Source organism: Rana temporaria, chromosome 4 (genome assembly GCF_905171775.1).
Source record: "Rana temporaria chromosome 4, aRanTem1.1, whole genome shotgun sequence".
Taxonomy (NCBI): domain Eukaryota; kingdom Metazoa; phylum Chordata; class Amphibia; order Anura; family Ranidae; genus Rana; species Rana temporaria.
In genome coordinates, this window is record NC_053492.1 from 45,313,528 (window position 1) to 45,336,847 (window position 23,320).

General features: G+C 50.3%; 1 protein-coding gene across 1 annotated transcript; it reads left to right on the plus strand.

Moving 5' to 3' along the window:
* The first annotated feature begins 73 nt into the window (after nucleotides 1-73).
* Nucleotides 74-22,859, plus strand: NEIL2 (nei like DNA glycosylase 2). Its single transcript, XM_040348352.1, has 5 exons — nucleotides 74-345; nucleotides 2,223-2,387; nucleotides 9,787-10,073; nucleotides 16,449-16,645; nucleotides 22,111-22,859. Exons 2-5 carry the CDS (start codon nucleotides 2,250-2,252, stop codon nucleotides 22,422-22,424), a joined length of 936 nt encoding a protein of 311 aa, XP_040204286.1. The 5' UTR covers nucleotides 74-345; nucleotides 2,223-2,249; the 3' UTR covers nucleotides 22,425-22,859.
* The last annotated feature ends 461 nt before the right edge of the window (nucleotides 22,860-23,320 follow it).

Genomic DNA, 23,320 nt, shown 5'->3' on the forward strand with positions numbered 1-23,320 from the left:
AGGGTGTACTTACTTACTCCCTCTGGCTCTCATTATATGGACAAATCCATACAATTAGAACTTCCTTTCAGCTTGCACCTGTTTAATTTTGTCCCCTTCTGACACCTTGTGGATTAGTCCTGTGCACACACATTTCCTCATCTGTTTGTGGGAGTAGACTGATGATATCCCCCCTCATGTACTGGAAGTGGTATGATCCTATGAGTGTTAGAGATCAGTAGATTAATCCATCGGTGTGCAGTATTGGGGGTGTGAAGGGGTTGCAGCAGGTGGGATATGAGCCATTGGATTGTTTGTCTGTCTGTGGATGAGAGTCTTTCTATGTCACAAGATTTATTGTACTTGGTGAGTCCTTTATTGGGGGCTTAGTGCTTGTATTAATGGGTGTCCAGAGATGGTGTTGAAGGTTTAAAGAGTTTGTCCACACCATCCCACACAAACACCTGTGTTGTTGGTGGGCAATGTGAAGGGGCGGTGCATTGCATTGTTTAATTTTTTGTTTTATATTATTAAAGGGATGTTCCAGTCATTGTTAATGTTTATTAAAAGTCAGCAGCTACAAAAAGTGTAGCTGCTGGCTTTTAATAAACATACACTCACCTGCTCCACGTTCCAGCGACGGCCAGGGCTCCGCTACTCCCCCCCCCCCCCCTCTCCGGCCGGCGTCTTCATTCTAAGTGTGGGCACCTGGCCGTGGCAGCTTTCGGGTTCACGGTCAGGCACCCACTGCGCATGTGCGAGCGACGCTGCGCCATCCGATTGGACAGGCAATCGCCTGGGACCTGTCACGTGTCCCAGGCGATCGCCTACAGGGAGGGGCTGCCGAAAGGCGATATGACGTATCGCCTTAGCAGCCCCTCGGCGGAATGAGGAAGTGGGACAGGAAGTCCCACTCCTCCTGAAGCCCCCACCAAATGTGGCATGTAAGGGGGCGAGGAGTGGATTAAGCGAAAGTTCCACTTTTGGGTGGAACTCCGCTTTAATGTCAGCTTCTTAAAGGGGACGTATATATGTCCTTCTGCCTGTCCGTGCCATGCTGTCTGGAATTTGGCTGTAACTAGTTACCGTTAAAGTGGATGTAAACGTCCCTGCATTGTTTGTACCCATAGGTAAGCCTATAAAAAGGCTTCCCGATAGGTACTGTAAATATCTCCTAAACCTGCACCGTTTAGTAGATATTTATTTACTGTATACGCCGCTGATGACGTCATCGGTGCATGCGCGTTCCGTTTCTTCAGAACCTTCTGCGGCTCCCACGTGCATACGCGGTATTGACATCATGCGGCTCTGGCCAGTCATAGAGCCAGAGTCTGTGGAACTAGGAGGAAGATGGGCTAGTATGGATGCGGCCTCCAGTGATGACAACAAGGGCTTCATTTGCAGGTAAGTTTTACATAATGTGCTGGGGGGGCATGTTCATTCCAAAGGAATTTAGTAAGAGGCATGTGTGCCCCCCCAGAGACCAGACTTTCTATCTCCAATCGGGATACCGTGGAGGATTTCTTGCTGTATCTGGAGGGCTCCAGGAATACAGGAGGATCGCTAGACCCCACAGAGGGCTAAATCTGCTGGCGCATATGACCTTGCTCTTTAGGGGGTCCACCAGTTTGGGTAAGGGTCCCCACTAGGGTGACCACATTTCTAAACTACAATTCAGGGACACCCCCTTCCCAAAAATCAGCTTGTGCTGCAACGAATCACAGCACAGTGTTTGGACACAAGAGGCGGGATTTATGATTTCTCCAATCACAAACGGGGGCGGGGATTGTGCTCCTCCAGGCATTCCCGGCCAGGACAAGTACTGTCAGTGAGTAAAGCGGTGCTGTGGCAGCCTTTTTTGGGGGCATCAGATTGGCCCGTGGGGGGATGGCTGTGTCACCTTCATTCCGGGACACTGTATTGTCCTGGAATGAAGGTGCCCGGGACAGACCTGCAAAATGTGGGACTGTCCCGGGCAATCCGGGACACGTGATCACCCTAGTCCCCACGTACCGAGTGGGGGTTCTTTCAATTCAAAAAATCCCCCTCTTCCTCTCTCTCTTGATGAAGGTGGAAGGAATGTTGATTTTATCACCCTCTTTCAACTGCTATAACAGGAAAGTGGAGGTAAATCTATAAAAATGGAGGCTGATGGTATAATGTCCATCTGAACGTAAATCTAATTCTGTTACTTCAATTGAACTTGATGATCTCTGTGTATATTCAATTGAATTACTTTCCAGGCTTTGTCTAGGAGTTGAGAAAACAACATGCCAGAAGGTCCCACAGTGAGGAAGTTCTGTTCCGTGACCTTGCCGTTTATGGGCCAGCAGGTGACGAAGGTCGGTGGCAGCACAAAACAGATTCTTCTTCAGGACTTGATGGAAAAGAAGTTCCAAGACTGCCAGGTAACTGAACCCCCCTCCATGGGCTCCCCTCCATGAGCATACCAGGCCCATAGGTCTGGTATGGGTTTTAACGGGAACCCCTACGCCGAATAAACGGAGTGGGGTTTCCCCCATAGTGCATACCAGACCCTTATCCGAGCACACAGCTTTGGCCGGTCAGGAAAGGGGGTGGGGACGAGCGAGCGCCCCCCCCCCCCCTGAACTGTACCAGGCCGCGTGCCCTCAACATGGGAGGTGGGTGCTGTGGGGTAGGGGGCGCCCTGCGGCCCCCCCCGCCACAAAGCACCCTGTCCCCATGTTGATAAGGACAGGGCCTCTTCCCGACAACCCTGGCTGTTGGTTGTCGGGGTCTGCGGGCAGGGAGCTTATCGGAATCCTGGAGCCCTTTCACCCTATGTGGATGAGTACCCATGCACCCGGTGGAAGAAAAACGTAAAAAAAAAAACACTACACAGGTTTTTAAAGTAATTTTATTAGGCAGCTCCGGGGGTCTTCTTCTGACTTCGGGGTCTTCTTCCGACTCTCTGGCCTCTTCTCCGCGCTCTCCGGTGCTTTCTTCCTTCCAACTGTCAGTTTTTATTGCTGTCTGTGCCCCTATTAAGGTGATTCAACCTCTCTATTTGTCCTGTTTACCTTTTATCATTGAAAGTAAAGCCAAAATTTTGGGTTGTCCCCAGAGTAAAGTAATAGAGGGGAAAACAAGGGGGTCCCCAAAAATTCCCTTAGTTTGGAGATATTTCCTCTTACTGCCTGTTTAGCTATGGGACAGGAAGTGGAGGAAAATCTCTGCAATGGGACACGGTGGGGAAAAAAAAAATCTGTCAGGGTTTATAACCCTCCCTTACTCTATTCAAAATAATAATAAAAAAAAAATTCCTATCCTATAGTTCTACTTCAACTTGAAAACCATTTTTATTTTTTTTAACACTGTTTACATGTAACAATCAGATTTTTTTTATTGATTTTTTTTTTTTTTTTTTTTTTGTCTAGAAAATTACATAGAACCCCAAACATTATATATATATATATATATATATATATATATATATATATATATATATATATTTATATTTTTTTTTAAAGCAGAGACCGTAGGTTTTACTGTACCTGTCAAAACTAGGTACCCCAAACAAAATGACATGCCAAATGTGGCATGTAAGGTGGCAAGGAGTGCTTAAAGCGGAGTTCCACCTAAAAATGGAACTTCCGCTTAACCCACTCCTCGCCCCCTTACATGCCACATTTGGCATGTCATTTTTTTGGGGGGGGAGTGGGGGCTTCAGGAGAAGGGGACTGTAAAGGCGATTAGCTTAATCGCCTTATTGCAGCCCCTCCCTGTAGGCGAGCGCCTGTCCAATCGGATGGCGCTGCGCCGGTCGCGCATGCGCAGTGCCGCTTGCGCATGCGCAGTGCCGCTCGCACATGCGCAGTGGGTGCCCGGCCGTGAAGCCGAAAACTGTCACTGCCGGGTGTCCACACTAGGAAGACGCCGGCCGGCGAGGGGGGGCGAGGAGCGGAGCCCCGGCGCGTCGCTGGAGCCGTGGAGCAGGTAAGTGTCTGTTTATTAAAAGCCAGCAGCTACACTTTTTGTAGCTGCTGACTTTTAATAAACTTAAAAAAAGTCTGGAACACCCCTTTAAAGCAGAAGTTCTACTTTTGGGTGGAACTCCGCTTGAATGCACTTCTGCCTTTTGCAACCACTTTAAACACTTCAATACCGGCATTTTCACCCCCTTCCCGCCCGGGCCAATTTTCAGCTTTCAGCGCTGTCACGCTTGGAATGACAATTGCGCGGTCGTACAACACTGTACCCCAATGAAATGTTGACAATTTTTTCCCCACAAATAAAGCTTTCTTTTGGTGGTATTTGATCATCTCTGCTGTTTTTTTATTTTTTGCGCTATAAACAAAAAAAGACTGACAATTTTGAAAAAAAAACCTCAATGTTTTACTCTTTTCTATAATACATATCCCAATTTTTTTTTCTCAGTTTAGGCCGATATGGATTCTTCTGCATATTTTTGATAAAAAAAAAAATCGCAATAAGTGTATAGTGATTGGTTTGCGCAAAAGTCATAGCGTCTACAAAATAGGGGATAGATTTATGTTTTTTTTTTTTTTACTAGTAATGGCGGTTATCTGTGTTTTTTTGTCAGGACTGTGATATTGCGGCGGACAGATCGGACACTTTTGACACTATTTTGGGACATTGACATTTATACAGCAATCAGTACTATAAATATGCACTGATTACTGTATTCGAGTCATTGGGAGGGGTTAACACTAGGGGGCAATCAAGGGGTTAAATGTGTTCCCTAGGAAGTGATTCTAACTGTGGGGGAGGTGACCAATCGGTGTCCCTATGTACAAGGAAGACATCTTTGGTCGCCTCTCCCTGGCAGCATGTGGATCTCTGTGTTTACACACAGAGATCCACATCCCTGGCTCTGTAACTGGCGATCACAGGTGCCTGGCAGACATTGCGGCCACTAGGCATGCGCGTCGGCTCCCAGGTGACCCAGCGCGCACCCCCTAGTGGCCAGGAGGCCGAGGACGTCATATGACGGCCGCCCAAGATGGCAGAGCCACCTTTTTTAGCCACCTTTTCACTATATGCATGATGTGAAGTGGTTAAAGTAATACTAAATACACACTGTTTAATTTTATGTTGTCCCCTGATGATGGAACTGTAATTATTTTACCTTTTTATGTACCTTTTACCTAATTGATATACAGCTATCATATGACCCAGCTCTGTCTGCAGGGAAAGCTAAGCAGGAGGAGCTTCTATTCCTCTTCTGCTGGTCACATGTTCGAAAAAAGCCTTTGGAATACAGAGTAAAAATAAATAAATAATATAAATAAACTGTTTGTTTTAAATGTACATACAAATACAGGTGCATCTCAAAAAATTTAAATATCACCAAAATATTCGTTTTATTTCAGTAATTCAATTCAAAAAGTGAAACTCCTATATTTATATAGATACATCACACACACAGTGATGTATTTCAAGCATGTCTTCCTTTTAATTTTGATGATTATGACTTGCAGCTAGTGAAAACCAAGATTCAGTATCTCAAAAAATTGGAATATTGTGAAATATCGATCAATATGTAATATCCTGCCCCCATGGTGTTAAGCTGGGTCGTGGGCATGGAGGAGGAGGGAGGGAGAGGGCTGTCATTTACCACTGTGTATACACCCACTTGTGTGACTCTATAGTCATATGGGCTGCTCAGATGTGATGGGGAGGAAATGCTCAGTGTAAAAAACACACTGAAAACTGAGCATGTGCAATAGCTGCCAACAAAATCCCCAACTGCAGTGGGGACATGGACAGGAGGGGGAGATGCAGAACAGCAGGATCAACCAGGTTTTTTTTTTTGCAGGATACAGAAAATGTATCTCATAGTGACTATGAACTGCACAAACTGATAGTTTTTTACTGCTGTGGGCTTAATGACACTTTAAAGATGAATTCCACTATAAGTTGAGATTTCTTCAACCTTCCTTGTGTAGCACCCTGCTCCTGTTGAACAGGCGCTGCTTTAAATTTAGTGGGGGTCTGAGCTGTCATTTGGCTTAGACAAGAGTGATTAAGGGCAATTTAGCCTCTGTTCCAGCCGTAAATGTGTGGGGAGTATCCACCATTGTTCATTTGGGTGTGTCATTACCCCAGGTCAAGGGTAGCAGCAGCAAGGTCAAGGTGTATTGAGTGTTCCCCTCGGCAACAAATCAGTGGGAGTGGTTGCTCGCTGTGCATGCTGGGGAGGGGTACTTAAAAACAGATGCAATTAGTGCGCGGTCTGCCGTCCCACGTGCCTCATGGCCCACCTGGCCTGAGGTGCGTGTCCTGAATCCTGGTTCCGGGAGCACGTTGGCCCGGGGCTGTGACTTAGTTCGTAAGCCCAGTAGTCTGGCTGGGGCCTGCTTTGCAAAAGGTGATCCTGTGCTGTTCGTCCTGCGGGAGGAAGCCACTTGATGAAGGAAGCCAGGGGAGGACCTATCCTGAAGAGGGCCATGCAAGAGGCTGGTACCTTGGGAGAAGGCCTGGAAACTTAATCGAAGGATGCCCCTGTAGCACTACCCTCGAAGGAGCTGCTGGTTTGTTTTGGGTGGCATGTTGCCTCTGTATCTCCGCCGTCTAGGGTACTTGATGAGAGTTGTAGTAAATGGAATGTCCACAGGTGTCTTTTCTGTGCCTTTATTACCCAGCCGGGTAAAAACAATTGAACAGTGGAAAGGTGAAGGGATAGAAAATAGGAGACGGCAGACCCAGGTGTAACTGCATATGGGAAACAGTCCTGCTTCCAACAATACTTTACTTCACCACTCCAGCCGGAGTGGGTATAGCGCACCTGGACAGGCCTCTCTCACCAGCCTGGCAGCCAGAGTGTCACTCGAACATAGAATCAAGTCTCTGCCACAGACCCTCCCAAATGAATGGAGACAATTATGGTCCGGAATCCTCTCTTAGTAGATTCAGCACCCGGATCTCCTTCAGGTAGTTTTTGCTAAGTTAGCGACTGACAGGCGACCAACATCCAGTCTGTCAGAACCAAGGTTGTCCCCCGATGAATGGACAGGCCCCTCCTGGAACACCAGCCTCGTGCTTGGTATCCTTCGGATGGACTCCTCATCGGTCAGCTTCCTCCAATTGGACGGACAGCTCAGGACCCCCTCCAGATTAAAGACTCAGTCGACAAAACTCCACACATATTGGGCGGGAGTCGTGAGTACCATCAACACAGCATTTGGAGTGTCTCTTCCGCAGGACCCGAGGGCTTGTCTCTTGGGGGCTCTGGAGGAGTATGAATGGGAGGAGATGGACAGGGAGGCGGTGCAAAGGGTCTTATTCCAAGCTAGGAAGCTCATTATGGTTCACTGGAAGGCCGAGGCTCCTCCGACGCTGGCTGAATGGATCAATAACATTGGGACAGTGCTGAGGATGGAGAAGGTGATATATCAACACAGGGGTAATGCCCAAAAATTTGAGAAGTTATGGGCAAAGTGGCTGGATGTGCCGGGTCTGGCCCCTGTGGACCTGGTGATGGACAGGCTTCTGGGCATTAATATTGGGTGAGGTGGGCATTGAGCCAATTGTCGGGAGGGAAATGTTTGACTTGCTTGGGGGGGGGGGGGGGTTTACCTCCTGTTCATAGATGTATTCTGAATATGTGGCTGTCTCGCTGCAGATCTTTATTTTCCCCGCACTGTTAAGGGGACTTTGTATACCTTGTACCTCTGTAAACTAAACTAAATAAAATTTTGTTGGATTAAAAAAAAAAAAAAGACTCAGTCGATCACTAGGCTCGCACATCAGATCAATTGCTCCAGGCCAATGTGGTCCTGGAACCAGGAACACTGCTACCCACATACACCCTGGCGAGAAGGGTCATATGTGGGGGTGTCGTGGAATGGCTATCCCAATGGTGGATGCCACACGAGGAAGAACCTCGAAGCAATGGCATCTACCCCCTTTATACCCCTCCCCAGCATGCACAGCGAGGCAGCCAACCCCTCCTGGCCGCTAAGGAGTGGCACTCAGACTCACTTGACCCCACTGCTGCCACCTGCTGTCCGGGGGTGTCGGGAGTCCCTGGACAAAAGGTCAGCCCACAGTACAGCTAAGCTAGAGCAGAGACCCAAATTTAAACAGTCAACTTAATTCAGAGCTAACTATTTATCTGAATTCTCCCATAAATTTAACATAGCACCGGTTCTGAAAGTAACCCGGCGCTACACACCATACACTGAGAGGTTTGACTGTGTCGCCTGTCGGATCTAAAAGTTCTACTAAAGCTAAGCTAAAGACATCCGCGTGCTGAATCCTGTGGCAGAGGATTCCGGACCAAAGTGTCTCATCTACAAAGGAAGGTCTGTGGCAGAGACTGTACTTTACATTGTGCGCCATTCCGGCTGTTAGGCCAGTGAGAGGGACCTATCCAGGTGAGCAGGGCTGGACTGGGACAGAAATTTGGCCCTGGACTTCATCCAGACTGGCCCACTTTGACAGGTCTCTCCCATGGCGGCCGGACAACTCCTGCCCCCCCCGCCCCCGGAAACCCAAGCCCCCTCTCCCCCTTCACTAGCCACTAGCCGTTCTACTCTAATAAAGTAGAACGGCTAGTGAACGGCTGGTACTGGTACTCTTAGTCTTATAGGCAGTACCAGTGGGGAAGCTACACATTATTTCACCTGGGGCAAAGAATCAGTTTAATGCCCCCCTTATGGGACAAGATTAGGCAGAAGTGAGAAACTCCCAGGCCATAGCTGTTGAGCCAGCTGTCTGTCCCCTCCCCCGTGCTCCTCTGTCGTCCCCCCTGCTCCTCTGGTCCTCCCCCTGCTTCTTTGTTCCCCCCAGGTGAGCGCTGCGGGGAGGGAGAGGAGGTGAGCGCTACGGGAAGGGAGAGACAGAGGAGCGGAGGGGGGGCGGTGGTCCGCTGTCACTGAAGCCGGCCCACTGAGCCATCGGCCCACCGGGAAACTCCCTGTAGTCCCAATGGCCAGTCCATCCCTGCAGGTGAGCAATACCCACTCTGGCTAGAGTTGCGACTAGAACTGTTTGCTGGAAGCAGGAGTGTTTCCTTACTTTGATTATACACCTGAACCTACCTACCCTTCCACCCCTCATCATTCTTTTCTTCTAAAGTTCTCCCAAATCCAAGAAAAATACCGATAAGTGCATTGTGTGGACATTGAAATTCTTCAGACTCTCCTTTCACCCTGGACAGCGAGAACATAGAGTTAACGTGCCACCCAAAAATAAACAGCATCTCCTACGGGGGTAGTGCTACACTTGTATTGTACAGCCCCAGTAAAAATAATTCCAGATTTTACTAGATGTACTCAATGCTGTATCCTGGCCCAGGCCAACAAGGCCCAGGCCTGGGGCAACACCATGCAGGGTGGCATCACGGAAAGAGTCCCCGTCGGCTTGCACTACACTGTTAGTGTAGCACCAGTCTTATGGGACAGACTGGGCAGAGAGGCAAATTAGTCTAGCGCCCCCATAAATTGGCCGCACTGCTTCTGGTATGCGGGCGGCCGGCATTCCGCAACTGTGGGGGGGGGGGGGGCGTTTGCTTCTAATTTTGACTGTCCTATCATCCTGGACTACAAACCTTCCTCACTGTGCTATATGTTTTATGTTTTCTGCCCTCAGAACTAGCGTCCCCACTCAAAATTTTCAGGGCGGGGCTTAAACAGCAAGGGGTGTGGCCTTGACAGGAAGGGGTGGGTCATATTTAAATTGGGGGGCGCACGAGTTTAGTCAAGCCTAGGGCAGCACAAAACCTAAATACACTACGGGTCGTACTACCTGCTGGTTAAATGTAATATTTTTATTTAGTTTAGTAAAACGGATGCCTTTACCACCATTGTTTCCATATTTTAGGTTCATGGGAAGAACTTATACCTAGCGTTTTGTTGCAGTATAAATAAACAAGAGAAGGTTGATAATGTGAGTACGCAGGATAATGGGAAGTCGGAGGAAGACTGTTCATTGATAAGTGAGCCCTCCACAGCTCCTAGAGACAAGATCACAACCGAAACAAGCGAGGAGACCCTGGTGCGCAAGTGGCTGCGCTTTCACTTTGGTCTTTTTGGAAGCGTAAGAGCCAACGAGTTATCCCGTGCTAAAAGGGGAAACAAAAAAGGAGACTGGAAAGACCCAACTCCCAGGTAATATTTCTTCTTCTCCTTTGAGTACACAGGACCAGGAATTGGAAAACGCAGACAAGTCCTTCTTTACAAGAAAAGAGACAAAGCTCTTAGGCCCTTTTCACACTGGGGCGGTGGGTGCTTCGGCGATAAAGCGCCGCTATTTTTAGCGGCACTTTACTGTCAATTTTGCGGCGCTATTCGGCCGATAGCAGGGCACTTTTAACCCCTGCTAGCGGACGAAAAAGGGTTAAAACAACCCGCAAAGCGCCACTACAGCGGCACTTTGCTGGCGGTATAGCCACGGTGCCCATTGATTTCAATGGGCAGGAGCGGTATACACACCGCTCCAAAGATGCTGCTAGCAGGACTTTTTTTTAACCGTCCTGTCAGCACACCGCTCCAGTGTGAAAGCCCTATGGCTTTCACACTGGAGTATGAGGAGCAGCTCTTTCAGGGCGCTTTGCAGGCGCTATTTTTAGCATTATAGTGCCTGAAAAGTGCCTCAGTGTGAAAGGGGTCTTACTTGTAATTCTTCAGTACACACAGCCCACTCCCCATTGTCCATACACCAGTGAGATCTGCACTCCAGTACATACAGCTCCAGTGGCGGCTGGGGCTCAAATTTTTTTTGCAGCCTCACTGTGCCCATCAAACGCAGCCACTTTGCCCATCAATTGTCGCCAACTGTGCCATGCCATCAAATGCAGCCCCTGTGCCCATCAATTGTCGCCCACTGTGCCATGCCAAATTCAGCCACTGTGCCCATCAATTTTTGCCACTGTGCCATCAATTTTCGCCAGTGTGCCATGCCAAACGCATCAACTGTGCCATGCCATTGTCACCACTGTGCCCATCAATTGCCGCCAGTTTGCCCCTAAAATGCCGCCAGACTGCTCCCCCCCCCCCCGCCTTCTCGGTCGACCATCCTCGGATCCTTCTTCACGATCCCTCGCTCGAAGTAGTCCAGCCCTCGATGTCGCTTCAGCCAATCAGGTTACCGGTGAACCTGATTGGCTGAGACGCCTGTAAGTGTTAACCAGGGAACGCACACCCCGTGCGTCCCCTGGTTAACTATTTGAAAGCCGATTACAGCCCTCAGGCTGCTGGCTCTGATAGACACTTCCAAAGCCAACCAGCTGCCGTTATTCTGATGGCCGGCGCTCACCAGGGGGCCGGCCATCTGAATAGTGGGCGGCAGCGACAATACATAGATTCATGCAATGCATGAATCTATGTATTGTTTTTTAGTGGCGGTGCAGGAGCGAGAGGGGGCGGCGCTCCTGCGCCCTCTATGGACGCACCGCCACTGTACAGCTCTCTCCCCATTATCCATGTCGAAAGTGAGATCTGAAATCTGGTACACACAGCTCACTCCCCAGCATTATGCTACCAATGAGATCTGCACTCCAGTACACGCACTGTCTAGCACCCATGCACCAATGACATCTGTACTCCACAAACCGCTCACTCCAATGTATCCATACACCTGTGAGATCTGCATTACATCACACACAACTCAATTCCAAGTATCGATGCACCAATAGCATTTGTAATCAAGTGTACACTGCCAAATATCCATGCAACAATGATATCTGTGCTCCAGTACATACAGCTCACTCTTCAGAAATTGTGCACCAATGACATCCGCTCCCCATATCCATATCCCCATTCCCAGTAAGATCTGCACTCTAGCACACCGCTCACTCCCCAGTATCCATGCAACCAGTAAGAGCTACACTCTAGTACACACAGCTCACTCCCCAGTATCCATGCAACCAGTAAGAGCTACACTCTAGTACACACAGCTCACTCCCCAGTATCCATGCAACCAGTAAGATCTGCACTCTAGTGCACACAGCTCACTCCCCAGTATCCATTGCAACCAGTAAGGGCTGCACTCTAGTGCACACAGCTCACTCCCCAGTATCCATGCAACCAGTAAGATCTGCACTCTAGTGCACACAGCTCACTCCCCAGTATCCATTGCAACCAGTAAGGGCTGCACTCTAGTGCACACAGCTCACTCCCCAGTATCCATGCAACCAGTAAGCAGGGCCGGCGCTACCACTAGGCAGATTAGGCAGTCGCCTAGAGCGCACTGCCGCCTAGAGCGCAGCCACGGCCGCTGGCTTAACTACACTCTACTGGGAGGACAGGTTGCCTGGAGCATGTCAATGTGCCTCATTCTCTACCCGGCTGTCAAGCACTATGTGTGTGGCTGCGCGGCAATCAGCAGCACTCTTGGGGAGGCGTGGGCGGCTGGGCATCCATCGCTATAATGGCAGTGAACAGCGAGGGGCCAGCCGACTCGAGCGCAGATAAGCCCGGGATTCGGGAGAAGAGCGCCACCGTGGCATCGCCTCCTCCTTGACCTCGTCCCCTGACCCCGCCTCCCCAGGAGACAAGCGGGCACAGCGTACCCCATGCTGCCTTCCAGAGCATGGACTGCTCCAAGTTCCTCTACATGCTCTGATGTGAGGACTGGAGCTGACAGGCTCGCCGCTCACTGGGGGCACAGAGGACGGGCAGGACTCAGGCTGCTGAGCCTGCTGGAGCCACTGGAATTGGACGGATCGTGCAGGAGACTGACATCATTGCATGGAAGGTACTGTCTGTCGTCAAACACACCTGCAGACAGAGACTGGGACAGAGGTGTCTCAAGCCCCCTCCCCTCTTTCTAAGCCCCCCTCTCAGTCCTCCCCTCTCGATCAGCCCCCTCCCTATACCCTCAGCCCTCCCTATACCCTCAGCCCTCCCTATACTCTCAGCCTCCCTATACCCTCAGCCATCCCTATACTCTCATCCCTCCCTATACTCTCAGCCATCCCTATACTCTCATCCCTCCCTATACCCTCAGCCATCCCTATACTCTCATCCCTCCCTATACCCTCAGCCATCCCTATACTCTCAGCCCTCCCTATACCCTCAGCCATCCCTATACCCTCAGCCCTCCCTATACCCTCAGCCATCCCTATACTCTCAGCCTCCCTATACCCTCAGCCATCCCTATACTCTCAGCCTCCCTATACTCTCAGCCTCCCTATTCCCTCAGCCATCCCTATACTCTCAGCCTCCCTATTCCCTCAGCCATCGCTATACTCTCAGCCTCCCTATACCCTCAGCCATCCCTATACCCTCAGCCATCCCTATACCCTCAGCCCTCCCTATACCCTCAGCCCTCCCTATACCCTCAGCCATCCCTATACCCTCAGCCCTCCCTATACCCTCAGCCCTCCCTATACCCTCAGCCCTCCCTATACCCTCAGCCCTCCCTATACCCTCAGCCCTCCCTATACTCTCAGCCTCCCTATACCCTCAGCCATCCCTATACTCTCATCCCTCCCTATACTCTCATCCCTCCCTATACTCTCATCCCTCCCTATACCCTCAGCCATCCCTATACTCTCAGCCCTCCCTATACCCTCAGCCCTCCCTATACCCTCAGCCCTCCCTATACCCTCAGCCTCCCTATACCCTCAGCCATCCCTATACTCTCAGCCTCCCTATACTCTCAGCCTCCCTATACTCTCAGCCATCCCTATACTCTCAGCCTCCCTATTCCCTCAGCCATCGCTATACTCTCAGCCTCCCTATTCCCTCAGCCATCGCTATACTCTCAGCCTCCCTATACCCTCAGCCATCCCTATACCCTCAGCCCTCCCTATACCCTCAGCCATCCCTATACTCTCAGCCTCCCTATACTCTCAGCCTCCCTATACTCTCAGCCATCCCTATACTCTCAGCCTCCCTATTCCCTCAGCCATCGCTATACTCTCAGCCTCCCTATTCCCTCAGCCATCGCTATACTCTCAGCCTCCCTATACCCTCAGCCATCCCTATACCCTCAGCCATCCCTATACCCTCAGCCATCCCTATACCCTCAGCCCTCCCTATACCCTCAGCCCTCCCTATACCCTCAGCCTCCCTATACCCTCAGCCATCCCTATACCCTCAGCCTCCCTATACCCTCAGCCATCCCTATACCCTCAGCCCTCCCTATACCCTCAGCCCTCCCTATACCCTCAGCCCTCCCTATACCCTCAGCCCTCCCTATACCCTCAGCCATCCCTATACCCTCAGCCCTCCCTGTACCCTCAGCCCTCCCTGTACCCTCAGCCCTCCCTGTACCCTCAGCCATCCCTATACCCTCAGCCCTCCCTATACCCTCAGCCCTCCCTATAACCTCAGCCCTCCCTATACCCTCAGCCCTCCCTATACCCTCAGCCCTCCCTATACCCTCAGCCCTCCCTATACCCTCAGCCCTCCCTATACTCTCAGCCTCCCTATACCCTCAGCCATCCCTATACTCTCAGCCTCCCTATACCCTCAGCCATCCCTATACTCTCAGCCCTCCCTATACCCTCAGCCATCCCTATACCCTCAGCCATCCCTATACCCTCAGCCCTCCCTATACCCTCAGCCCTCCCTATACCCTCAGCCATCCCTATACCCTCAGCCATCCCTATACTCTCAGCCCTCCCTATACCCTCAGCCATCCCTATACTCTCAGCCATCCCTATACTCTCAGCCCTCCCTATACTCTCAGCCTCCCTATACCCTCAGCCATCCCTATACTCTCAGCCACCCCCCCTCCTTTCTCTCTCAGCCCCCTGTCTTTCAGCCATCCCCCTCTCTCAGCCCTCCCTATTTTCTCAACCCCCCTCTCTCTCTAAGCCTCTCCCTTTTCTCCTAGCCCTCCCTATTCTCTCAGCCCCCTCCCTATTCTCTCAGCCCCCCATTAGCCCACCTGTCTATCAACCCACCCATCTCCTCAGCCCCCCTCTCTTAGCCCTCCCTCCATTCTTAGCACTCCCTCTCTCAGCCCCCACTCTCCTAACACCCCCTCTCCCTCTCTCTCAGCCCCCCTCTTCCTCTCTCTCAGCCCCCCTCTCCCTCAGCTCCCCTCTCCCTCTATCTCAGCCCCCCTCTCCCTCCTACCTCTCTCTCAGCCCTCCCTCCTACCTCTCAGCCCTCTCTCCTACCTACCTCTCTCTCAGCCCTCCCTCCCTCCTACCTCTCTCTCTCAGCCCTCCCTCCTACCTCCCCCCTACCTACCTCTCTCTCTCAGCCCTCCCTCCTCTCTCAGCCCTCCCTCCTACCTACCTCTCTCATGCCCCCATCTCTCTCAGCCCCCTCTCTTAGCTCTCCCTCCTCTCTTAGCCTTCCCTTCATTCTTAGCCAGCCCTCCCTCTCTCAGCCCCCACTCTCTCAACCCCTCTTCTCTCAAAGCCTCCCTCTCTTACAGCCGCCCTCTCAGTCCCCCTCTCTCTTATCCCCCCTCTCCCCTCCTCCCCAATTAGCTGGTCGTGCCTAGGGCACAAAATTGGCTAGCACTGGCCCTTTTTAGGTAGGTCAGTGTATGTGTCAAGTCACATGTGTTACAAGGGCAAAGGGGGTGGAGTCAGGGGCAGAGCCAAAGTGGGGGCGGCAAAATTAGGTTTCGCCTAGGGTGTCAAAAATCCTTGCACCAGCCCTGCCAGTAAGGGCTGCACTCTAGTGCACACAGCTCACTCCCCAGTATCCATGCAACCAGTAAGGGCTGCACTCTAGTGCACACAGCTCACTCCCCAGTATCCATGCAACCAGTAAGAGCTACACTCTAGTGCACACAGCTCTCTCCCCAGTATCCATGCAACCAGTAAGATCTGCACTCTAGTGCACACAGCTCACTCCCCAGTATCCATGCAACCAGTAAGAGCTGCACTCTAGTGCACACAGCTCACTCCCCAGTATCCATGCAACCAGTAAGAGCTACACTCTAGTGCACACAGCTCTCTCCCCAGTATCCATGCAACCAGTAAGGGCTGCACTCTAGTGCACACAGCTCACTCCCCAGTATCCATGCAACCAGTAAGAGCTGCACTCTAGTGCACACAGCTCACTCCCCAGTATCCATGCAACCAGTAAGATCTGCACTCTAGTGCACACAGCTCACTCCCCAGTATCCATGCAACCAGTAAGAGCTACACTCTAGTGCACACAGCTCACTCCCCAGTATCCATGCAACCAGTAAGAGCTACACTCTAGTGCACACAGCTCTCTCCCCAGTATCCATGCAACCAGTAAGATCTGCACTCTAGTGCACACAGCTCACTCCCCAGTATCCATGCAACCAGTAAGACCTACACTCTAGTACACACAGCTCACTCCCCAGTATCCATGCAACCAGTAAGATCTGCACTCTAGTGCACACAGCTCACTCCCCAGTATCCATGGCACCAGGGAGATTTGTAGTCTGTTGCACATAGCTCGTCCCCAGTATATAATGTTATAATGAGATTTTCACTCTAGTACACACTGTTCACTTCTTAGTATCAATGTCACCAGTGAAATCTGTAGTCCCTTTTTTTTTTTTTTGTTACTGATGTGTGTATTTTATGTGCCGATCACTAGGTTAATTGTCCACTTTGATGGCGGGGGTTTCTTGGTATTCTACAATTGCCGGATGACCTGGTGTTCTTGTCCATTTGTGGAGCCGACTTCTGATATCTTGTGTCCAGAGTTTGATAAAGAAAAGGCCCTTCGTGCCCTCTCCAACCCCAGACCCGTCTGCATCACCCTAATGGATCAATCAGTCTTCTCTGGAGTAGGTAAGGATAATGTGTTCAAGGATGCTCTCCTCTGCTGAACTTCCCACACCACACCCCTTAATGAATTAAAAGCAGATTTGTATGATGGTACTAAACTGAGTAACTTTCCATTAGCATGAGGGACTACTTTTTTATCCCCCCCCCCCCCATCCCAGCAAGGGTTAAACAAAAATACTTACTCTGGCTGCAATACTCCTAATAATAGTATTTCAGTTCTGCCACTAGTTGTCCTCAGTCTTTCAGGATGAACAATGCCCAGTATCCTTCAACCTGAAACACTGAAGACATACTATGAGTCTAACGCATTTGTTGGGAGACATCGGCCTGTTCAAAAACAATCTGGCCAACATTCAGCCTGTGTGTATGTTGGTCTGTCCGGCCGGCACCTGTCAGACGACGTGCATGCTGGAAAGCCAGCAGCCAACTGTCTCCCGATCAGCGCTCTCAGCCAATGGCAGAGAGCGCTGATTGGAATGGTCTGGTGGGGGGCTGTCCCCCTATCCGAACACAACAGCTCAGTGGGGGGAGATCGCTGCACTAATGTCAAATAATTAGTACAGCGTCTCCGAATGGAGCTGACGGGTTTTTTCATGTAACCCATGCAAAAACACTGTAGTGTGTACCAGGCTTAAAGCAGAGTTTAACCCAAAAGTGGAAGCTCCATTTATCTGCTTCCTCTATCCCCCACCCCCTCCGGTGCCACATTTGACACCTTTCGGGGGGGAACAGGTACCTGGTTTTGACAGGTACCTGTCCCCACTTCCAAGAGATCTTTCCAGCGGTGAGAACACATTGAAGTTCGGTCCCCCGCTGCCGGGCCACTCAGAAAGCGCAGCCCGCTTCACGCATACGCAGTAGGGAACCGGCAGTGAAGCCAAAAGGCGGTGGCAGCACCCGAGAGCCTATGGAAGCATGGGTTGGGGTTCTGACATCACTAGATTTCAGGAGAGGTAAGTGTCCCAATATTTGATTTTTTTTTTTTGCTGGGGGTGAGGCTTTAGGGCCTCATGGACCCACTCCTTGAAGGAGTGTCACTGGAGCAAACTGTAGTAACATTGCAGTTGTTGCATAGAACATTACTGACGTTATGACGCCAGCACCGCCCTGTGCATCATTGGGCATTGCCAGGAGAAGATCTAAAGAGGAAGAGGATTGGCATGTCCCAAAACTGAAGCCAAAGTACGTTGAGGGGCCTGTTGACACTAGGATACCTTCAGTGTTGATCCTGACCTCCCCGGGGCCCTAAGCAAAATGACATGTCAAATTAAAGAAGCGGGGGGAGGGGGTGTTCTGCTATCGGAAATGACATCTTACATTAAAGTGAGATGCGGGGGGTGCTGACTTCTTACCTCTTCTCCCATGCAGCCAGTGAGTTGAGAAGCGGGGTGAGGGGCCGAAAATGACTTCTCACCAGGAGGGGCCTCTTGTAATTTGAGGGGCCCTCCGCAGCTTTGCGGGGCCCTAAGCGGCTTGCATAGTGGATCGACCCTGGATACCTTGTCGGAAACCAGTGTCCCGTACCGGTTTTCTGCCCATTCAAATGAATAGGCTGAAATGTGAATCGCACAGCAACATATGTAGCACAAGGTTGTGCAACTCACCTGCAGTTACTAGTATAAATGGGCCCTAAAAAAATTATAACAATATAGTTGGGGGGTGGGGTTGGGTAATACATTTATTAAATATAGAGATTTTTAGATCAGCCAGTTGATTGTAGATTGCCAGTGGAGGCAGAGATGAATGGCTGTCCAATTAATGTGAGTCCCAATTGACATGAATGGGACTGCCTGTACAGAACACCTATGTATACTCGTGTAGGTAAACACAAATGCTCAAATAAAATAAAGAAATATAGTAAATAGGCAAAACCATGGCAAATTACAGCTGGAGATATGTGAGTATTTTTTTAGAACCTCATTCAACCAAGTGTAGCGCCCCCTTACTTTTAGTATGGGCACTACGCTAAAGTTAGTGGAGAATGGGAGAGTTATTTTGCTCCCATTCATAATTTGTTAAATTTTGGGCTGCTGTCATTCCCGAACTGTCCTGTAGGTCAGTCTGCGCTCCAGGGATGCGATTCCATCCCTGGGCGACAGTTGGCGCTAGAGGGGTTCTGGCAGAGCCACTTTTTCCCAGCAGCCAATTGGAGGAGTTTTCCCTTGCGGAGCATGCTGGGGAAGAGTATATCTGTGCCGGACACCGTGTTTTTTGGTCCTTCGCGGGTTCCTGGTTCCAGGTGCGGCACCCACCTTCAGGGTGTGCGCACATCGCGGGCCCCACCACTATGGCCTACCTGGCCTGGGGTTGCGTGCAACGCGGAGTTCCATACTCTGGGCCCTCCTGGCCTGGAGTGACTGAGGCTACAAAGGGGCCCCAGTGACTTACTGGGTCCCCCGTCTACTGAGGAGATCCCAGGCTGTGTGCCGTTCGGTGGGGGATCGGCTTGAGGGGAACCCGGAGGCAGGTTCTTCAAGAGGGCTGGAGCGAACCATCAGGGATCTGGTGGCCGGGACATTGACAGGTACACTTCCACTGTCAACCGGTGACCCTGACTTAATCTACTGGGAGGATTCGCTCAATCCATTCAGCTTATCCAAGTACTAGGCCTGTGGCAGAGGTCTCTAGAGTCGGGTCTGTGGCAGAGACCTGTTCCAACCAGCAACTTAGGGTGACACTTCAGCTGCCAGGCTCGTGACAGGAGTCTGTCCGGGGGCACTTCACCCACTCTGGCTGGAGTGGCGACGAACTGTATCTACTACTACTGAGAGCAGGATTGCTCTTTCTCATATCCAGGCCTGATACTGCAAAGTTCTCTTGCCTCATCAACCTTTTCTCTCTACTGCATGTTGATCATGTTGGGCCGAAAATAAAGCATTCGAAAAACCTTTATTTGATGACTGGGCATTCGCTTACTAATCTACTCATCAACTTCACCCCTAGACAACAGTAAGAGGTAACTTAATACGCCGATCCCAAATCAACCAGCGGCTCCTGCGGGGGTAGCACTACACAAGATTGATTAATACATGTGTAAATCATACAGGAAATGCTCAAGTGCTGTGAGGGAATGTGTGGCACAAGGACATGCCACAGTAAGGGGAAGGTCATATGGACACTAGATCCATTATGGCTTCCTGCATTTTGAAGGCCCCATTCTGGAAAGGACAGGACCCTGAGTGGGGAACTTCAGATTCAAACACCATTTAGAGTGGGATCCGCAGTCACTGTCACATGGTGGCTTTTATTTAGGTACCTGGTCTTTGTTTAAACCTTCAATCTGCGTTTTCCAGAACCAACTTCTTTTGAGCTCTTGGGGACTTTATCAATAATAACCTCCTGCCTTTTTAAGCGAGAATAGGGCTGCAGGGCAAGGGCATTTGCCACCTAGCCAGTACTGGTAAGAAATGTTTTGGCTGAATGCCTTGAGTGGAGATGCTTCTGATTGAGACCCCCAACCAGAACCGGACCTGCAGCCAATGACACATGGTGGGCTTTTAATATAGTTCTTTGCTCTCCATACAAATCCGTGTCTGGCAGTAGGAACTTTTTCAATACCAACCTATTTGCAGCTCTGAGGTGTCATGTGACCAAATGCCAAAAGCCAAAAAAGAAGCTGATGCTGGAAGATGTGGAAAAGTGTGTTACAATAAACCATGTCCTTTAGGAACCTTCCTTCACCTTCTTTTCACCATGCTTGCCTATCAGTGAGGTACCAATGAAGTACACTTTGCATAGTACATTTTCTCTAGCCCACGTAAATATGTTCCTGCTATGAACAGGCTGCTTGAGTTGTATTTGTCCTTCAGGTCAAAGTTCCCTGGTTCTATTCCACCTTTGCTCTATATATTGAAGTAACTGAGATCAATGGTCCGACTATTGCATATGTAGCACTACCCCCGAAGGAGCTGCTGGTTTGATTTGGGTGGCACGTTACCTCTGTATCCCCGCTGTCTAGGGTAATGGATGAGAGCTGTAATAAAGTCAATGTCCACATGACAAGTGTCTTTTCTGTGCTTTTATTACTCAGCCGGGTAAAAACGCTAGAAGTAGAAATAGGTGGATGGATAGGAGAAAATAAAAATAACGAATTTAGGGTTAACTGGTACTGGAAACAGTCCTGCTTCCAATGACAAACTTCTTCACCACTCTAGCCAGAGTGGGTACAGTCAGGGCAGTTTGAAGATATTAGGGGGCCCCAAGCAAAATTAAAAAAAAAATTACTTTTCTAGTTGAGAAGCGGGGGGGGGGGTTGTTTTCGTCGGCTTACCTCTATTCCTGGTGTCCGCACAGGGGCCCCAGCAGGGAGGGCCCTTGCCGCATCGCTGCGTCCTCCTGCAGTCCGGTCGGCCCGTGTACCATAACCACGCGGTACAGGGCATTCAGTTTGCTGTTCCTGGGGCCGGACTGAAAGGAAGTGAACACACAGTGTGTGCACTTCCTGTCAGTCCGGCCGGGAACAGGAACCTGATTCTCCTGTACCGCGCGGTTATGGTACACCGCCGACCGGACTGCAGGAGGAAGCAGCGGTGCGGCAAGGGCCCTCCAGACCCTCCTAAAGGTGGAGATGGTCTCGGTCCAAAATCCTTCTCAACTGGATTCAGTTACATCAGGAACTGATAGGCGACCATCGTCCAGGCTCTCAGATACGAAGTGTCCTTCGTTGAGCAAATAGGCCTCTCCTGTGACACCAGCCTCATGCTCGGTGTCCCCAAGACAGGTTCTCCATCGATCGGCTTCCTCCACTTTGGACGGACAACATCGGACCACTTGCATATTGCAGACTCGGTCTGCCTACTGAGTCTACGAGGTAGATTGATGCTCCGGACCAACGTGGTACCCGGAGCCAGAAACACTGCAACACACACCCCGGCCAGGAGGGCCACATGCGGGGGTGGTGGGACGACTGCCCAGGTGGAAGGTGGCAAGGCGTCGATGCCCAACCAATGGCGTCTGCCCCCTATATACCCCCCCAATCATGCACGGCGAGGCGATCAACCCTCCTGATTGGCATCCGAGGAGAAGTATCTACACGACCCTGATTCTACTGCTGCCACCTACCGCCCGGGGGTACCTGAAGTCCCCAGACAGCAGGATAGGCACACAGTACAGCCAGAGCTGGAACAGAGGCCTTAAATTTAGCCAAATAAACCTGGTCAGAGGCAACTAACCCACTGACCCCTCTAAATTTACAGCAGCACCTGCTATGAAAGTAGCCAGGCGCTACACATATGATACATATTACAATGTCTGATAAATGAGTAGGTATGTACAGAGCTACTTGGCATCCCTGATGTCTATGGTAGGATAGCCCAGCGTTGGTAAGGCGGGTCCAAACCTGTAGCTACAGTACTGCATTGAGAGTGCTGTAATCTTTTAAATTAAATTTAGGCATTCTATAGTATGTATATCTTGTGTTGTAGGGTTATATGAAATAGTTATTCTCTCATTTGAAATGCTCTATCCAGGTAACATTATTAAGAATGAAATTCTATACTTGGCACGTGTCCATCCACTATCGCTGGGTTCCGTTCTTCCTGTGGAGACCCTGATTGCTCTAATAAACTATGCTGTAACCTTTACTGCTGACTGGCTGAATGACAAGATGAAGAGGAAAGCACTGCACTACCACATCTACATGAAGGAGCAATGTGAAAATGGCCATCCAGTGGTCAAAGAGGCCATTGGCCCAACATATGGGTTGAAGAGGCTGACCTGGTTTTGTCCTATATGCCAGAAATTGGTCAGGTCTGGAGATATTGTGCAGCCTGCACCGGAGTAAGTCACCCTTGTGTCCGAGATGAAGCTTTCACTTTATGTCCCTGGTGCCCGATTTGCACCCCTTTGGCACTTATTGTGCAGCCCTTAGGGCCCTTGAAGAAAATATGTTTTTCTTACCTAGGTTCTTGCTCAGGGCAGTGAAGAAAAAAAATTGTCATTAGCCTGGGTTGTATTGGTTAAAAATGTTGGTTTATGTCTTTCAATATGAAGGAGCAATGTGAAAATGGCCATCAAGTAGTCAGAGACTGTAGGCTTATCATATGGACTATGGAGGTGGACCTGGTATTGTCCTACATGCCAGAAAATGGTCAAGTCTGAAGTTGTTGTGCAGCCTGCCATGGAGTAAATCACTCATGGGTCAGGGATGAAACTTAAATCGGTGGTTCACCCTAAAAAACAAGTTTCTACCATGAAATCCAGCATACTAGCGTGAGCTACAGTATGCCTTTATTTATTTTTTTGCGCCGTACTCCCAGTTTAATCCCGTAGTGAAGTTTCAGACTCCCCGCGGGGAATGGGCGTTCCTAGGCAGAGGGGAACATGATTGACGGCCGGCTATGGCGCGTCACGCTTCCTGAAAATAGCCGGAGTAGGACTCTGCTCTTCACGTCGCTATACGGCGCCTGCGCACAGACTAGGAGCTAACTGCGCAGGCGCCGTGAAGAGCCAAGTCCTATTTCGGCTATTTTCGGGAAGCGTGACGCTCCATAGCCGGCCGTCAATCATGTTCCCCTCTGCATAGAACGCCTACTCCTCGCGGGGAGTCTGAAACTTAACTACGGGATTAAACTGTGAGTACGGCGCAAAAAAATTAAATAAAGGCATACTGTAGCTCGCGCTGGATGGCATGGTAGGAAAAACATTTTTTTTTAGGGTGAACCCCCGCTTTAAGTCATA

Coding starts and splice junctions, on each gene's coding strand:
- NEIL2 (XM_040348352.1), top strand. CDS start 2,250: ATGCCAGAAGGTCCCACAGTGAGGAAGTTCTGTTCCGTGACCTTGCCG. Junction 2,388..9,786: donor AGAAGTTCCAAGACTGCCAG/GTAACTGAACCC, acceptor TCCATATTTTAG/GTTCATGGGAAGAACTTATA. Junction 16,646..22,110: donor ATCAGTCTTCTCTGGAGTAG/GTAAGGATAATG, acceptor TGCTCTATCCAG/GTAACATTATTAAGAATGAA.